Source organism: Heteronotia binoei, chromosome 1, assembly GCF_032191835.1.
Source record: "Heteronotia binoei isolate CCM8104 ecotype False Entrance Well chromosome 1, APGP_CSIRO_Hbin_v1, whole genome shotgun sequence".
Classification (NCBI taxonomy): domain Eukaryota; kingdom Metazoa; phylum Chordata; class Lepidosauria; order Squamata; family Gekkonidae; genus Heteronotia; species Heteronotia binoei.
This window is the reverse complement of record NC_083223.1, coordinates 285,417,789-285,434,871: the sequence shown is the minus strand read 5'-3', so window position 1 is coordinate 285,434,871 and position 17,083 is coordinate 285,417,789. Positions and strand designations below refer to the sequence as shown.

Here is a 17,083-nt window from a genome sequence, read left to right as displayed (position 1 = left end):
GGAGGTCTGCGCCTGCTCTCGCTTTTTTAATTATTTGAAAAGGGCAAAGAGCTTTTCATCCAGAGCACAGCCATGGCCCAAAGGGAGCCCTTTCACACTGCCAGGCTGTTCTGGTTAGCTGGAAGATCCACCCTGAATCCTCGCTGGCTGGAACTCTTCAAGAAGGACCACGCTGCCCAGCTGGCTGCAGAGAGGTCAGTACCAGTAGGACTTCCGGAAAGTGCGCGTCTCAACGATTCCCTGCAGCTCCATGACCTCCTCCTGGAAGGTCTTCAGGGAGGGCGTGTAGGTCTTCTCCAGGGCGTCCTCCACAGAGGTGTCCTTGGGGCCATCTTGAGGAGGGGCAAAAGGAGGAGGATGGCTGGAGGCTGCTCTCCAGCCTCTGCTAAAGTTCCCAGTCCTCTTGCCTCCTCAGGAACAAGCCCCATTTAGGCAGCTGCCACCCTCCCCCCCCCACTGTCTCACCTTTCCACTGTTCTGGGACGATCCCGTCTTCCCTGATCACCGGGGGCTGGGGGATGATCCTACCAGTCCTCATGGAGACACGGACCCGCTCGCCCTCTTCTGTGTACCGCCACTCCACCTCTGTGGGGTTCCTGGGGCGGCGGGAGATGGGGACAGGACACAGGTAAGGGGGGGGACTGTCCCATTCCCAAAACAGGTTGGCTGCACATAATGCTTGAGCACCAAAGACACTGTTTTTACACACAGAGGTGGGGGCTGGGGGAGCTCCTTGTGAATTTCTGGCATTGTGCAGGGGTTGGACTAGGTGACCCTGGAGGTCCATAAGAACATGAGAGAAGCCATGTTGGATCAGGCCAATGGCCCATCCAATCCAACAAATATGGAGCACAGGTCCATCAGTGGCTATTAGCCACAGTGTATGTGTGTATATAACATTTTTTGCCACTGTGTGACACAGAGTGTTGGACTTGATGGGCCGCTGGCCTGATCCAACATGGCTTCTCTTATGTTCTTATGTTCTTAACACTCTGTGTCACATAAGAACATAAGAGAAGCCCTGTTGGATCAGGCCAATGGCCCCTCCAGTCCAACACTCTGGGTCACACGGGCCAGAAAAACAGGCACCATCAGGAGGTCCACCAGTGGGGCCAGGACACCAGAAGCCCTCCCACTGTTACCCCCCCATGCACCAAGAAGACAGAGCATCACTACCCCAGACATAAGAACATAAGAGAAGCCATGTTGGATCAGGCCAATGGTGCATCCAGTCCAGCATTCTGTGTCATACAGTGGCCAAAAGACCCAGGTGCCATCAGGAGGTTCACAAGTGGGGCTAGAAGCCCTTCCACTTCCCCCCCCCCCAAGCACCAAGAAGACAGAGCATCACTGCCCCAGACATAAGAAGCCATGTTGGATCAGGCCAATGGTGCATCCAGTCCAGCATTCTGTGTCACACAGTGGCCAAAAAAACAGGCACCATCAGGAAGTTCACCAGTGGGGCCAGGACACCAGAAGCCCACCCACTGTTGCCCCCAAGCACCAAGAAGACAGAGCATCAGTGCCCCAGACATAAGAACATAAGAGGAGCCCTGTTGGATCAGGCCAATGGCTCCTCCAGTCCAACACTCTGTGTCACACAGTGGCCAAAAACCCCAGGTGTCATCAGGAGGTCCACCAGTGGGGCCAGGACACTAGAAGCCCTCCCACTGTGCCCCCCCCCCCAGCACCAAGAAGACTCTGCCCCCAACAGAGAGTTCCAACACAGTTCTGGGATGCCAAGGAAAAGGCTTGTAGGAAGCCTTGCTGGTCAGCGTCAGGAAGGGAAACCAGAGGGGGCACCACTGCAGGGTGAGCGCTGGTGTGTCTTTGCCGGGAGCTGGGTGGCTCTGCTCAGCCTGCGGAAGCCCAGCAGGCCCTGCTTAGTCTTTGGGTCACCTGGGAAAGTCTCCTGCTTTGGAAGCCCCCTCCCCTCCCCTCCTCGTGGCAGGCAGGGGCTGCTGTGGCACTGACCTGTCGGTGGGGTCCACCAGGGCCACCTGGTTCACCAGCAGGGGGGCTTCGCTGGCCACGTAGGTCCCGGGATGGATGGCGGTTTTCCCCACGTAGCGGTAATGCTGCAGGCGAGAGGAGGAGGAGGAGGAAGCGCGGGACAGAAGCGGGCAGCGCAGCAGAGATCCTCCCTGCGGCCGCCCCCCCCCCGCTGCCTCCCTTGGGCCAGGGGCTGCTGCATGGGCGGCTGCCTTCCTTACCACGTTTAGGCCCTCCACGACGACCCAGTTGCGCTGGCGGATGACCTGGGCCACCAGCCCCTGCTTGCCGGCGTCCCTCCCGATCAGGATCTGCACCTGTGGAGGAGGAGAGGAAGCGGGGGGGGGAGAGGAGGAGAGGATGGGGGAGGGGGAGAAGGAGGGGAGGAGAGGATGGGGGAGGAGGAGGGGGAGGAGGAGGGGGAAGGGGAGGAGAGGAGGGGGGAGGAGGAGAGGATGGGGGGAGGGGAGAAGGAGGGGGAGGAGGGGAAGGAGGAGGGGGAAGGGTGAGGAGGAGAGGATGGGGGGAGTGGGGGAGGAGGGGGAGAAGGAGGAGGGGGGAAGAGGAGAGGATGGGGGGAGAGGAGAGGAGGAGGGGGAGGAGGAGGGGAGGAGGAGGAGAGGATGGGGGGAGGAGGGGGAGGAGGAGGAGAGGATGGGGGGAGGAGGGGGAGGAGGAGGGGGAGGAGGAGAGGATGGGGAGGAGGAGAGGATGGGGGGAGGAGGGGGAAGGGGGAGGAGAGGATGGGGGAGTGGGGGACGAGGGGGAGAAGGAGGAGGGGGGAAGAGGAGAGGATGGGGGGAGAGGAGAGGAGGAGGAGGAGGGGGAGGAGAGGATGGGGGGAGGAGGGGGAGAAGGAGGAGGGGGGAGGAGGAGAGGATGGGGGAGGAGGGGGAGAAGGAGGAGGGGGAGGAGGAGAGGATGGAGGAGGAGGAGAGGATGGGGGGAGGAGGGGGAAGGGTGAGGAGGAGAGGATGGGGGGAGTGGGGGAGGAGGGGGAGAAGGAGGAGGGGGAAGAGGAGAGGATGGGGGGAGAGGAGAGGAGGGGGGAGGGGAGGAGGGGGAGAAGGGGGAGGGGGGAGGAGAGGAGGGGGGAGGAGGAGGGGGAGGAGGAGAGGAGGGGGAGGGGAGGAGGGGGGAGGAGGAGAGGAGGGGGAGAAGGAGGAGGGGAGGAGGAGAGGAGGGGGAGGGGGAGGAGAGGAGGGGGAGGAGGAGGGGGAGAGGAGAGGAGGGGGAGGAGGAGGGGGAGGAGGAGAGGATGGGGGAGGAGGGGGGAGGAGGGGGAGAAGGAGGAAGGGGGGAGGAGAGGAGGGGGAGGAGGAGGAGGAGGGGGAAGGGGGAGAAGGAGGAGGGGAAGGGGGAGGAGGGGGGAGGAGGGGGAGAGGAGAGGAGGGGGAGGAGGGGGAGGGGGGAGGAGAGGAGGGGGGAGGAGAGGAGGGGGGAGGAGGAGGGGGAGGGGAGGAGGGGGAGAAGGGGGAGGGGGAGGAGAGGAGGGGGGAGGAGGAGGGGGAGAAGGGGGGAGGAGGAGGAGGGGGAGGGGGAGGAGGGAGAGAAGGAGGAGTGGGGAGGAGGAGCGAGTGAGCCTCCGGCCCCGCGTAGCGCCCCCCCTCCACCCATCCCGGGCGCTGGGTTCGCATCCCGCCCGCCCGCCTACCGTGTCTCCCTGGAAGAACTTCCACTCGTGGTGGGCGATGGGCTCCACCCAGAGCTTCTTGCGGCGGATGCCGGGCGGGTTCTTGTGCTTGTCGGCCGCCGTGCCCGGGCGGCTCATGCCGTAGCGGTAGTGCGGAGGCAGCGGCACCTTCTGCGCCACCCGCAGCGCCGCCCACAGCCGCATCCTCCCTCCCGGCGCTCTGCACCCGCTCAGGAGCCCACCACGCTCGCGGGGCGCGCACACAGGCCGCGCTGCAGGCCGGGAGCCGGAGCCCGCCGCGCAACGCCTCCCGGGACTTGCAGTCCCTGCGCCCGCCCGGGCGTCCCCTGCAAAGAGAGGAGGGAAGGAAGGAAGTGGCCCAGAGGGACGCCCGCTGCAAGAGCTCGAGGGTTGCACCGTCCCGCCTTCACCTTGCACTGCGCCCCTCCCCACGAAGCCGCCCAGAGGCCTGCCCACGTGCACGTGCCGCAGCCAGGGAGAATCCCCCCCAGCCCGGAGGGAGGACCGAAGCCGCCCCTGGATGCCCTGACCAAGCGGGCGTTAACGTGGCAACACATCTGTGGGGCTGGCAGGGACCACAGGAGGCGCAGCACTCAAGAACACATGAGCTCTGGAGCAGCTGCTTCCAACTTTGGGTCCATGCCACTGGAACAATATAATAATAATAAAATTGTATTTATATCCCGCCCTCCCCGCCGAGGCGGGCTCAGGGCAGCTAACAACATATTCATATGGTTATACAAAGGTTTAAAATCACATTAGTTTTAAAAACATGCCATTTAACCAAATACAATACAAAATTTTTCAGGTGCTAAATTCTATTCGTAGGATCATGATAACAGAAGTCGCTCGACATCAGTCTCTCAGCCGGCAAAGGCCATCCTGGAAAGGGTGGTCTTGCAGGCCCTGCGGAACTGGTCAAGGCTCCGCAGGGCTCGCACTTCATCCGGGAGCTGGTTCCATAGGTGTGGAGCTGCGATGGAGAAGGCCCGTGCGCGAGTATTTTGTAGTTTGGCCTCTTTTGGTCCAGCGATAGTCAGCTGGTTCTTCCCTGCTGACCTCAGTGCTCTCTGGGGTTCATATGGGGAAAGACGGTCCCTCATTAAGACTAGATACTGTGATGCACTACGCATAGCTCTTCCCTTGAATCATAGAATCCCAGAGTGGGAAGGGGCTACTGGTGGACCTCCTGATGGCCCCTGTGTGACTCAAGAGTGTTGGACTGGAGGGACCACAGCCCTGATCCAACAGGGCTTATCCTATGTTCTTATGTCTGGGGCAGTGATGCTCTGTATTCATGGTGCTGGGGCTGGGGGCAACAGTGGGAGCGCTTCACGTGTCCTGGCCCCACTGATGGACCTCCTGATGGCACCTGGGGTTTTTGACCAGTGTGATGCAGAATGTTGGACTGGATGAGCCACTGACCTGATCCAGCAGGGCTTCTCTTATGTTCTTATGCCTGGGGCACTGATGCTCTGTATTCTTGCTGCCTGGGGGGTGGGCAGCCGTTGGAGGGCGTCTAATGTCCTGGCCCCACTGATGAACCTCCTGGGTTTTTTGGCCCCTGTGTGACACAGAGTATTGGACTGGATGGGCCACTGGCCTGATCCAACATGGCTTCTCTTGTATTCTTACATGACACAGAGTGTTGGGCTGGAGGGGCCATTGGCCTGATCCAACATGGCTTCTCTTATGTTCTTATGTGACACAGAGTGTTGGACTGGAGGGGCCACTGGCCTGATCCAACAGGGCTTCTCTTATGTTATGTGACACAGAGTGTTGGACTGGGTGGGTCATTGGCCTGATCCAACATGGCTTCTCTTATGTGACACAGAGTGTTGGACTGGATGGGCCACTGGCCTGATCCAACATGGCTTCTCTTATATTCTTATGTGACCCGGAGTGTTGGACTGGATGGGCCACTGGCCTGATCCAACAGGGCTTCTCTTATGTTCTTATGTGACACAGAGTGTTGGACTGGGTGGGTCATTGGCCTGATCCAACATGGCTTCTCTTATGTTCACCTGTTGTGCTCTATAGATGTTGCTTGGATACGATTGTTGAGGAATACTTTCCGCAGGCAAGGACATGTGTGCGTGTGTGTGTCTTGTGCTACCCGCGGGGCTCCCGCCTCCTCTCTCTCTTGTGCTGTTAGAATGATTACAGGCTTGGAACACTTTCCCTATGAAGAAAGGTTAAAATGCTTAGGGCTCTTTAACTTGGAGAAAGGTCGACTGCGGGGTGACATGATAGAGGTTTGCACGATTATGCATGGGATGGAGAAGGTAGAGAAAGAAGTACTTTTCTCCCTTTCTCACAGTACAAGAACTCGTGGGCATTCGATGAAATTGCTGAGCAGACAGGTTAAAACGGATAAAAGGAAGTACTTCTTCACCCAAAGGGTGATTAACATGTGGAATTCCCTGCCACAGGATGTGGTGGCGGCCACAAGCATGGCCACCTTCAAGAGGGGGTTAAATAAAAATATGGAGCAGAGGTCCATCAGTGGCTATTAGCCACAAATTATTGGCCACTGCGTGAGACTGGATGGCCGGCTCCAGCAGGGCTTCTCTTATGTTCTGTGCTGGAGAAGAGGAGCTGGCCGGTTTCAGGGAGATCTCCTGGCCCCACCTGGAGGCTGGCAACCCTCCCCCCCCAGGAGAGGACCGGAAGGAGGCGGCGAGGGGACTTCCGGGGCGCGGGGCAGGCCGGGAAGGCCGCGGGTGGCCCCTGCCGGAAGCGGCCTCCGGGCACGCGCGTGACGCGGGCGGTGAGTCAGACCAGTGGGCGGGGAGGAGGAGGCGGCGTTTCCGGTTCCGGCGGCAGGAGCAGCAGCAGCTGGGGTGGGAGGACGGCGGCGGCGGCGGCGAGGAGCGGAGCCAGGCAGGGAGGCCCGAGCCGGGGAGAAGCCCCACCAACCGCCCGCCCGACGCCCGCCCGCCCGCCAGCCCCGGCAGCCGCAGGTGAGATCCCGCCGCCGGGGGAGGGGCCTCGCAGCCAGGACACGCCCCGGGCCCGCCCCGAAGAAGCCCCTGCAGCCTTCGCGTGGCCGCGGCTCCTCGGGGGAAAGCGGGAGGCCCCGGGCTCGGTCCCCACGGGCGCCTCAGCTGAGAAGGGGCCAGGCAACCTCCGCTGCAGACCCCGGAGAGCCGCTGCCAGGCTGAGCAGAGGGACCCAGGAGGGTCTGATTCACTTCAAGGCCGCTTCAGAGGCTCATGTGTCTAAGGGGAGGGACGGGGCTCAGGGCTCGAGCATCTGCTTGGGAAGCAGAAGGTCCCAGGTTCAATCCCCACTGGCATCTCCAAAAAAAGCGTCCAGGCAGATAGGTGTGAAAAACCTCAGCTTGAGACCCTGGAGAGCCATGAAGTGGGCTATAGCTCAGTGGTAGAGCCTTCACTTGGTAAGCAGAAGATCCCAGGTTCAATCCCCAGTATCTCCCACTAAAAAAGGTTCCAGGCAAGTAGGCATGAATAACTTGAGATCCTGAGAGCCGCTGCCAGGCTGAGCAGACAGGACTGCCTTTCAGGGACCAAAGAGGCTCTGATTCAGTAGAAGGCCGCTTCAGAGGCTCATGTGTCCAAGGGGAGGGACGGGGCTCAGGGGTAGAGCATCTGCTTGGGAAGCAGGAGGTCCCAGGTTCAATCCCCGGCATCTCCACTAAACAGGGCTCCAGGCAAGTAGGCACGAATAACCTCAGCTTGAGACCCTGGAGAGCCATGAAGTGGGCTATAGCTCAGTGGTAGAGCCTCCACTTGGTAAGTAGAAGATCCCAGGTTCAATCCCCAGTATCTCCCACTAAAAAAGGTTCCAGGCAAGTAGGCATGAATAACTTGAGATCCTGAGAGCCGCTGCCAGGCTGAGCAGACAGGACTGCCTTTCAGGGACCAAAGAGGCTCTGATTCAGTAGAAGGCCGCTTCAGAGGCTCATGTGTCCAAGGGGAGGGACGGGGCTCAGGGGTAGAGCATCTGCTTGGGAAGCAGGAGGTCCCAGGTTCAATCCCCGGCATCTCCACTAAACAGGGCTCCAGGCAAGTAGGCACGAATAACCTCAGCTTGAGACCCTGGAGAGCCATGAAGTGGGCTATAGCTCAGTGGTAGAGCCTCCACTTGGTAAGTAGAAGATCCCAGGTTCAATCCCCAGTATCTCCCACTAAAAAAGGTTCCAGGCAAGTAGGCATGAATAACTTGAGATCCTGAGAGCCGCTGCCAGGCTGAGCAGACAGGACTGCCTTTCAGGGACCAAAGAGGCTCTGATTCAGTAGAAGGCCGCTTCAGAGGCTCATGTGTCCAAGGGGAGGGACGGGGCTCAGGGGTAGAGCATCTGCTTGGGAAGCAGGAGGTCCCAGGTTCAATCCCCGGCATCTCCAACTCAAAAGGGTCCAGGCAAGTAGGTGTGAAAAACCTCAGCTTGAGACCCTGGAGAGCCATGAATGGGGCTGTGGCTCAGTGGTAGAGCCTCCTCTTGGTAAGCAGAAGATCCCAGGTTCAATCCCCAGTATCTCCCACTAAAAAAGGTTCCAGGCAAGTAGGCGTGAAAAACCTCCACTTGACACCCTGAGAGCCGCTGCCAGGCTGAGCAGACAGGACTGCCTTTCAGGGACCAAAGAGGGTCTGATTCAGTAGAAGGCCGCTTCAGAGGGTCATGTGTCTAAGGGGAGGGACGGGGGCTCAGGGGTCGAGCATCTGCTTTGTAGGCAGAAGGTCCCAGGTTCAATCCCCAGCATCTCCCACTCAAAAGGGTCCAGGCAAGGAGGCGTGAAAAACTTCCGCTTCAGACCCTGGAGAGCCATGAAGTGGGCTATAGCTCAGTGGTAGAGCCTCCTCTTGGTAAGCAGAAGGTCCCAGGTTCAATCCCCGGCATCTCCCACTAAAAAAGGTTCCAGGCAAGTAGGCGTGAAAAACCTCCACTTGAGACCCTGGAGAGCCACTGCCAGTTAGGGGAGGGATGGTGGCTCAGTGGGAGAGCATCTGCTTGGTAAGTGGAAGGTCCCAGGTTCAATCCCCGGCATCTCCAACTAAAAAGGGTCCAGGCAAAAAGGTATGAAAAACCTCAGCCTAAGACCCTGGAGAGCCGCTGCCAGTTACGGGAGGGATGGTGGCTCAGTGGTAGAGCATCTGCTTGGTAAGCGGAAGGTCCCAGGTTCAATCCCCAGCATCTCCAACTCAAAAGTGTCCAGGCAAAGAGGTGTGAAAAACTTCAGCCTGAGACCCTGGAGAGCCACTGCCAGTTAGGGGAGGGATGGTGGCTCAGTGGGAGAGCATCTGCTTGGTAAGCAGAAGGTCCCAGGTTCAATCCCCAGCATCTCCAACTCAAAAGTGTCCAGGCAAAGAGGTGTGAAAAACCTCCGCTAGAGACCCTGGAGAGCCACTGCCAGTTAGGGGAGGGATGGTGGCTCAGTGGAAGAGCATCTGCTTGGTAAGCAGAAAGTCCCAGGTTCGATTCTCAGCATCTCCAACTCAAAAGTGTCCAGGCAAAGAGGTGTGAAAAAACTCAGCTGGAGACCCTGGAGAGTGGCTGCCAGTCTGAGTAGACAAGACTGACTTTGAGGGACCCAGGAGGGTCTGATTCAGTAGAAGGCAGCTTCATATGTTCTCCCTGCAGGGCCATTGCTGGAGGGGGGGTGGGCTGCAGCGGAAGGAATCCAGGCAGGCCAGCCAAGGGTGTGTCTGTACGGGAGTGCGAAGGCTCTGCCGCATTGTTGGTGCTGCCCTGCTAATCCCTTTTATTACCCCACTTATCAGTCCTTGAGGGGGGGAGGGAGGGCAGGCCGCTCCTGCATCAGTTCTGGCGGGGGGGGGGGGCTCTGCAGGTTTCTCTGAGAAGCCTCCCAGGGACTCCTGGACTAGGTGAACGGAAGGAGACTGGCAGGGGAGCAGCCTGGAGGGTTCCCCTGCTCCAGCTGTGCTGCTCAACCAGGAGGCCTTGTGGAGCGTGCCAGAGGTTTGGGGATCCCCAGGTAGGCCGTGTGTGGAAGGGCTGTAGCACAGTAGCCCCTAAGAGTCAGGGGAGTCATTCCTGGAACTGTTTCCAGCCTTCTGCACGTGCTTGGCACTTTCCCCTTGTCTTCCAGCTTTGCTGCTTCACCGAAGGAGAGCAAATCCGGAACAATTACTCTCACTTGGCTTGGTCAGAGCTTCAGGGCCTCCTGGGGGTCGAAACCCAGCTTGAAGGAAGGGGGCGTTATTTCTGCCATCTTGCTGGCTGTCCCTGTGTTGCTGTTTCCCAAGGCCTGGGTGTGCTCTGTCTCCCTCTTTCCAATTCTTGTTTGCATAGCTAGTGATTAAAATGTGGAATTCGCTGCCAGAAGATGTAGTCATGGTCACAGGCCTAGACGACTTTCAAGGGGGATTAAACAGATTCTTGGAGAAGAGATCTAGCAGTAGCTACTAGCCGTGGTGGCTGAAGGGGCCCTCCATGGACAGAAGTAGTCAGCCTCTGAGTCCCAGGGCCAGGAGGAAACATCTGGGGAAGGCCTCAGCCTCTGTGCGCTGTTTCTGGAGCTCTTGAGGAACTGGTTAGCCTCTGTGTGAGAAAGGACGCTGGACTAGGTGGACCATGGGTCCCATCCAGCAGGCCTTTTCTGATCTTCAGTTGGTGGGTTTGCATCTGCGTGTACTAAGCGCTCGCTGAGGCAGTTCTTCTTGTGGTCTCAGTAGTGGGTGTGAAATGGGCAAGGGGGGTGTAGAGTGCAGGGCCAGCAGCAAGAGCCGACCCCTCTGCAGCCAGAGGCCTTGTGCTGCAACTCTCTTGCAGAGCTTTCTCTGCTTTCCTTAGGTCAGTGGCAAGCTGGGCGGGTGAGCAAGCCCTAAATGCTACGTTTGGAGCCTGTGGTTAGACTCTGGGTGGTGTGCAATTACAGCTGTTGGTAGCCGAGAAACCCCTGGGCACACACTCGCAGAGGTGGCTTCTCAAGGATGAGTGGCAGGAATACTGTATGTGGTAATTGCCTCTGGGTAGGTAACTGTGCCTTCTCTCTCTCTCTCTCCCCCTCCCCACCCCCCATCCCTTTCAGCAGGAGGAGCAAAATGAAGGCTGGCTGCAGCATTGTGGAGAAGTCAGAAGGAGGAGGAGGTAAGGTCAAGCCCTCTGCTGCCATGCAGCCTCTCTGGGCTTGACGCTGAGCGAGCTGATTGTGCCGGAGTCAACGCCCCCCTTAAGGGCTCCTCGCGAGGTCTTGTGGGCCTTGGCTTTGCTTAGTTATGAAGCATTTTCCGACAGGGATGTGAACTGGCAGGGCAGAAAGTAGAGCGCCCCGATGGTGGAGTGGCTGCCCCCTCCCCAAGCAGAGTCCTTGAAGCAAACAACCCAGGGAAGAAAGCCCCGATTGCCTGATGCCGAGAGGATCTGGCCCAGGATCTCGCAAGCTGAAAGGGGCCACAGGACCCCTTGGGAGGGATTGGTGTGTTTTGCAGAGATCTAGCAGTTTCCATGCGCTGCTGTTGTAGACGGGCGCTTTTAAGAGGGTGGGTTTCATTGCCATCTTTGCATGATCCCTGAGGAATAGTTAGCCTCGTCAGAAGCCTTTCATGCACCTTGAACTCTGAGACGGTTTTTCTCATGGGCGCGTGCAGGGCTACCTTTGACTGTGCAAGTTTTCACCAGCTGTGTTGGTCTTAAAAGAGTGGCCCCAAATGTCTTGCAAAGGTTCTGCAAAGTGGGGAGGGGAGGGGTGGCCTCACCCCTGCGGCTGCCTGAGCAGGGCTTTGTCTTCCGGCTCGTGGCTGGGGGGCTGCCTGCTGCCTCCTGACCGCTCCCTTCCCGCAGGCTACCACTTCCCCGACTGGGCCTACAAGACGGAGTCCAGCCCGGGCTCCCGCCAAATCCAGCTCTGGCACTTCATCCTGGAGCTGCTGCAGAAAGAGGAGTTCCGCCACGTCATCGCCTGGCAGCAGGGGGAGTACGGGGAGTTTGTGATCAAGGACCCCGACGAGGTGGCGCGCCTGTGGGGCAGGAGGAAGTGCAAGCCGCAGATGAACTACGACAAGCTGAGCCGGGCCCTCAGGTCAGTGCGGGGGGGGGGGGTTGCGTGTGTCCTGAATGGACTGACGGAAGCTGGACTTGTCAGCAGGCAGAGCCCTTTCCGGGGGGGTTGGGAGGCAGCGAAGGGAATTCTTGGCCACGGACCTGTCCCTCGCTTGCAGAATTCCGCAGTCCGAACTGCCTGGGCTGAAATCCTGTGCTCACGTTCCTGGAGCCCTGGGCAATCCCACAGTTGGGTTTCCAGGAGAGTTCCTGACCTCGTTCTCTCCCCAAGCCCTCCTTTGACGCTTGGGTGATGCCCGTAAGAGCTAGTCTGGTCTTCCTAACGGGTCAGGCGGGAACTGCTGGTGCTGAGAAGGGTCCTTCGCAGCCTCAGGCCTGCCTGTTGCAAGAGCTTTTCTGCTCTGAGGGGTCGAGCTGAGAGCGCAGCTTTTGTTCCTGCCGGATTCTGCCTCTCCTGAGCACCCGGGTGGCTGCCTTGGCCCTCTGGGTGAGCAGGCCAGGCCAAGACAGGCAAGAAAAAGCTTGTGTTAGTTTGCAGAATGGAAGAGGAAGGAAATAATAAAATGCAAATGTGCGGGTGGATTCCTGGGAGGGGAAGCAGAATTCTTAGTCAGTTTTGGTTCAGGTCTGCTGAGGGGTGTGTGTGTGTGTGTGTGTGTGTGAAGATGAGTCAGCGGGGCTTCCCTGACCTTGCTCTCTCTCCCTCGCTGTCTCCTCCTTGCTCTCTCTCCCAGCTGAGGAGCAAAACCCACCTTGAACTGGGAGAATGGAGGCCCCTGTGCTTTATTTGCCAGAGCAGGACTGGGGGGGTCAAGCCTCTCTCTCTTTTTTGCAGATACTATTACAATAAAAGGATCCTTCACAAGACCAAGGGGAAGAGGTTCACCTACAAGTTCAACTTCAATAAGCTGGTGATGCCCAATTACCCCTTCATCAACATCCGGCCCAACGGTGAGTGGAGAGGCAGGCGTGGTCTGGTGCTGGGTGGAGGGAGCCGAGAATGTCCTCAGGCACACCTCAGCGGTTTGGACAGTCTGAGTGGGATGACCCCATTTGGGTGGCGGCGTCATAACCGGAGTCCTGGAGTCGGGGCTTGGAGTGGGGATGCCCGTCGGACCCCTTGGAGGTTCTGAGCTGTCTGCTTTGTGCAGCTTGTCACCCTCTCCACTGGCAGGTTGTGGCTTGTGGGCTGGCAGTGCAGTTGTGTAGGCTCCAAGAGAGCAGAGGGGCACCAGGACGATGACTCTCAGTGTGCCAGTCGCAGCGGGCTCCAGTGGCACGTGGGGCCAGGGCTTCTTGTATGTTTAGCTGTGGTTTCCTCCCGCCCCCTTGCTCGGTGCCCTCCCCACGTTGGAAATCTGGTCCCTGCTGGTGCTGTGTGTGTTTGCCCCCCCCCCCCCGAACACTGCACGCCTGGGCTGAAGTTTTGAGCTCATGCATCAGTTTCACATCAAATGGCCTGGGACAATTGGTGACTAATCTTTGCCGTAGAAACAATTCTGCCACCTCCCGTTGCGTGTGGATTTCCAAAGGAGCGCTCCCTTCTGAGCTGCTTTGTGAGGGCCCGGAGCTTCCACCAGCCAGCCCCTTGCGGGGAGGGTGTCTTGGGGTGGCCAGTGCAGAGGAGGCCCTGCTTTCCGCAAGGAAGCTCCTTTGCCCAAGAGGTGGGGAAAGGCCCTGGCTGAGAGCTGAGTTTCCTTCTCCAGCTGCTGCTTCAGCTGCCCGGCCGGCCTCTGCTGCGGTAGAAGCCTTGAGGGAGCTTTGTTTCTTTGCTTCCTGCAGCCCTGGGCTGTGTGGGGAGTGGCGGGGAAACCCTCAGGAAATGTCCCCTTGAGAACCGCTGGGCCTGGGGGGGCAGAGCGGCCTGTTCCTCTTTGTTCAGGCATGCCTTGTTTTCCAAAGGGTGGAGGGCTTTCTTGGACAAAGGCCGTGTTGCACCTGGGAAGGGGGGCAGTCTGGTTTCCGCCTGGGCGTGGGCTGCTGAGCGAGATTGCCCTGTGAAAGAGAACCTGGGCTGCGTGTTCCTCAGGCTGGAGCTGCCCTGCTGGAGCGACGGTGATTCCCACAGCGAGTCCAGGCAGTTGCCTGCTGGTGACTCTTCCTTTCGCCCTGCTGGCAGGCGGGCGGGCACGCCCTGGGCCAGGCGGACAGGGCGCTTGGCTCCCGGAATGCCGCTTGGTGCCTCTTTGCAGTGGCAGCTTGTTTTCTTTCCTCCTCGGCAGAGCGAGGTGGAGACGGAGCCATCCGACCTGTTCTGGAGGAGGCGGTGGGCATCCGGGCCTGTGCTGCTGCCACACCCACACGTGTGTCTGAAGCAAGAGCCTCCCTGGCGTTTGGCACTGAGCAGGCAAAGGGCTTTGCCACTCCATCGTGCTTGAGCCGTGGGAGGGGCGAGAGTGATTCATCGAAAGGGCAGGCTTCCAGCCTGAGGTGTTGCCTGAAGCTGGTTCAGGCTCCTCCGGTCAGGGCTTGGCACTTCTGGGCCGCAGCTGACCCCGTGACAGCCGGGCGGAGGGGGGCTCTAAGTGCATGGGGGTCACCCACAGGAGGTCCCAAGAACACGCCGGTTGGGGATTCCTCCGTAGTTGGAGGAGCGTGAAAAACTCTTCTCGAAAATTCAAAGCAGGAGTTATGTTGTGGAGGGGGGGGGCGGCTTCCCTCAGAGTGCAGGCTGAGCTTCCCAAGCAACCTTTTACCTCCCTCCCCCTTTTCCCCACTTCGAACTACACAGGCCGGCAGGTGCCCCCAGGAGACCCTTGATACTGCCCCAGCTCCTCCTTGGCCAGAAGCTGATCTCTGCTGTCCTTTCTCTGAAGAAGAAGAATTGCAGATTTATACCCTGCTCTGCTCTCTGAAACAGAGACTCAGAGCGTCTTATAATCTCCTGTATCTTCTCCCGCCACAACAGAAATCCTGTGAGGTGTGTGGGGCTGAGAGAGTTCTCCCAGAAACTGGCCTTTCAAGGACAGCTCTGCCAGAGCTCTGGCTGACCCAAGGCCATTTCAGCAGGTGCAAGTGGAGGAGTGTAGAATCAAACCCGGTTCTCCCAGATAAGAGTCCATGCACTTAACCACTATGGCTGACCCAAGGCCATTCCAGCAGCTGCAAGTGGAGGGACCCCCCCACTCCGTGCTCTCGCCTCCCTCGCTCCTTCTCATCCACTTGCAAGAGCCGTGCAGGGCTAGTTTTGTCAGCTGAGCCTTGGGGGGCCTCTCTTGCTAATGCTGGTCTCCTGTTTCCTCCTCCTCCTCTGGCAGGTGTCGTCCCGCAGAGCGCCCCTCCTGTCCCCACGGCTTCCTCCCGCTTCCACTTCCCTCCGCTGGACAGCCACTCTCCCACCGAGGACCCCCAGCCGAACCGCTTCTCGGCCCGATCCATGGTGCCGGCGGGCCCAGAGCCCCTCAACAACGGCAGCTTCGGCGAGAAGTCTTCTCCGGTGCCGGAGCGGGACGGCAGCTCTCCCGACTGGAGGCACGGGGTGGACCTCCTGCCCTCCTCGCGCAACTCAGCCTCCGGCGCGGCCGGGATCGGCCCCCCCAAACGCAAGCCAGAGTTGGTGCTTCCTCTCTTCAGCCGGCCGGGGATCTACCCTGACCCCCACAGCCCTTTTGCCGTCTCCCCCCTCGCTGCCCGCGGGGGCGTCCTGAATGTCCCCATCTCCCCGGCCTTGTCCCTGACCCCCACCCTCTTCTCCTACAGCCCCTCCCCGGGCCTGAGCCCCTTCCCGGGCAGCAGCTGTTTCTCCTTCAACCCCGACGACATGAAGCACTATCTCCACTCGCAGGCCTGCTCCGTCTTCAACTACCACCTCAGCCCGAGGACTTTCCCCCGCTACCCCGGCCTGCTGATCCCGCCCCTGCAGCGCCAGGGACCGCCTCCGGAGGAGCAGCCCCCCTTCCCCATCAAGCTGCAGCCCCCGCCGGTGGGGCGCAAGAACCGAGAGAGGCCTGAGAGCAGCAGTGGGGCGGGGGCTTCCCAGGCGCCTCCCCCTTCGCCGCCTCATGTCAAGATGGAGCCTGTTTTGGACAAGGAGGCCGAGAGCCCGGAGTCCCCGGAGAAGAAGGACCAGGAAGCGGGGAAGGCGCTCTTTGCCAGGCCAGTGGCCCCCTCGTGGCCCACCCCAGCCCCCTTGCCCAAGCAGGAGGAAGGAGGGGGGGACCGGAGCCCCCAGGAGAAGAGGGAAGATGCAGCCATGCCCCCCAAGCTGCGCCTCAAGCGCCGTTGGCATGGTGACCGGCCGGCGGACTTCCTGGAGGGGGGGAAGCCCTACTGGGGGGAGAGTCCCCTCAGCAACCCCCACAGCCTGGGGGCTCCCAAGGCCGTGGCAGCCGCAGGGGCGGCAGATGTGTAGGCAGCAGAGTTTGGGGGGGGGTGCTGGAAGCATGGGGGCGGGGGTTGCGCTTTGTGTGTTTGATCAGAGGCGGGAGGGTTGGGGAGGGGGTCACACAGTGGAGGCCGGCCTGCCTCTTCTCTTCCGTCTCTGCCTCTCTCGCTGGGCCCGCTGAAGTGGGCGGGCTTTCCAGAATTGCTTTGGTACTCTGCCGTTTCTAGAAGCCAGAGTCTGTCTGAATGTATATAGTTCTTTGCTAAGAAGTGAGGTGGCAGCAGAGGAGAACTTGGAAACTGGAATGTGGCTGGGGCCTGGGGGAGGGGTGGGGGGGCTTCCGGAATGTCGCGCTGTGTCTGGACCTTGGAGAAGCCGAGGTGGCCGGGCAGGAAGCCGGCGGGGGGGGGGGGGAGGGTAGGGGGAGGCACCGCATGCTTTGTGGCTGGCGGTAGGGCTTTTCAACCTAAGTGTTACTTCTGGGACTGGGGTGGGGAAGGGTGGGGGGCAGGAATGACCTCCAGTGTTCCCACTAAGCTGCACGTGCAGGGTACTTCCCCACCCCCCGAGCAGGAGAGTTTAGACTCCATGCAGGCAACCGTCTGAGGCCAGGTGTGCCCCTCCCTTTCCACTGGCTTGGGAGACCCGTTCTCCGGAGTCCAGGTCTACCAATCTGGTGGGAAGGGGCAGAGAGACCCGTTCTCCGGAGGCCACGCCTACCAATCTGGTGGGAAGGGGCAGAGAGACCCGTTCTCCGGAGGCCACGCCTACCAATCTGGTGGGAAGGGGCAGAGAGACCCGTTCTCCGGAGGCCACGCCTACCAATCTGGTGGGAAGGGGCAGAGAGACCCGTTCTCCGGAGGCCGAGTCTACCAATCTGGTGGGAAGGGGCAGAGAGGACCCGTTCTCCGGAGGCCATCGTGGACTGGAGAGCTTTTGGCTCCCAAAGGAGACTTTTGGCCCACAAGACGGTGCAGCTTAGAGGAGACACTGAAGGGTCCCATTTCAAACCACCTTGGAGAAGCCATGATGGGCTGTGGCAGAATCTTTTCAGGGAAGAGGAAGGAATGTGGGCGTGGAACAAACCTGGATGCCTTTTGTCAGAGCCCTTCTTGCCTGTCTGTGGGGA

At 59.9% G+C, this 17,083-nt stretch overlaps 2 protein-coding genes across 2 annotated transcripts; one reads left to right on the top strand and one right to left on the bottom strand.

Annotated features, from left to right (window-relative positions):
- Positions 1–11: 11 nt before the first annotated feature.
- Positions 12–3,907, bottom strand: MRPL24 (mitochondrial ribosomal protein L24). The gene is made up of 5 exons (XM_060256700.1): positions 3,647–3,907; positions 2,214–2,309; positions 1,975–2,078; positions 466–596; positions 12–332 (listed from the first exon to the last, which is right to left on the bottom strand). Exons 1-5 carry the CDS (start codon positions 3,827–3,829, stop codon positions 196–198), a joined length of 651 nt encoding a protein of 216 aa, XP_060112683.1. The 5' UTR covers positions 3,830–3,907; the 3' UTR covers positions 12–195.
- Positions 3,908–10,644: 6,737 nt separating this feature from the next.
- LOC132588445 (ETS translocation variant 3-like) lies at positions 10,645–15,981 on the top strand. Its single transcript, XM_060260873.1, has 4 exons — positions 10,645–10,718; positions 11,412–11,649; positions 12,466–12,581; positions 14,888–15,981. The coding sequence occupies exons 1-4, from the start codon at positions 10,673–10,675 to the stop codon at positions 15,979–15,981; spliced, it is 1,494 nt and encodes a 497-aa protein (XP_060116856.1). The 5' UTR covers positions 10,645–10,672.
- The last annotated feature ends 1,102 nt before the right edge of the window (positions 15,982–17,083 follow it).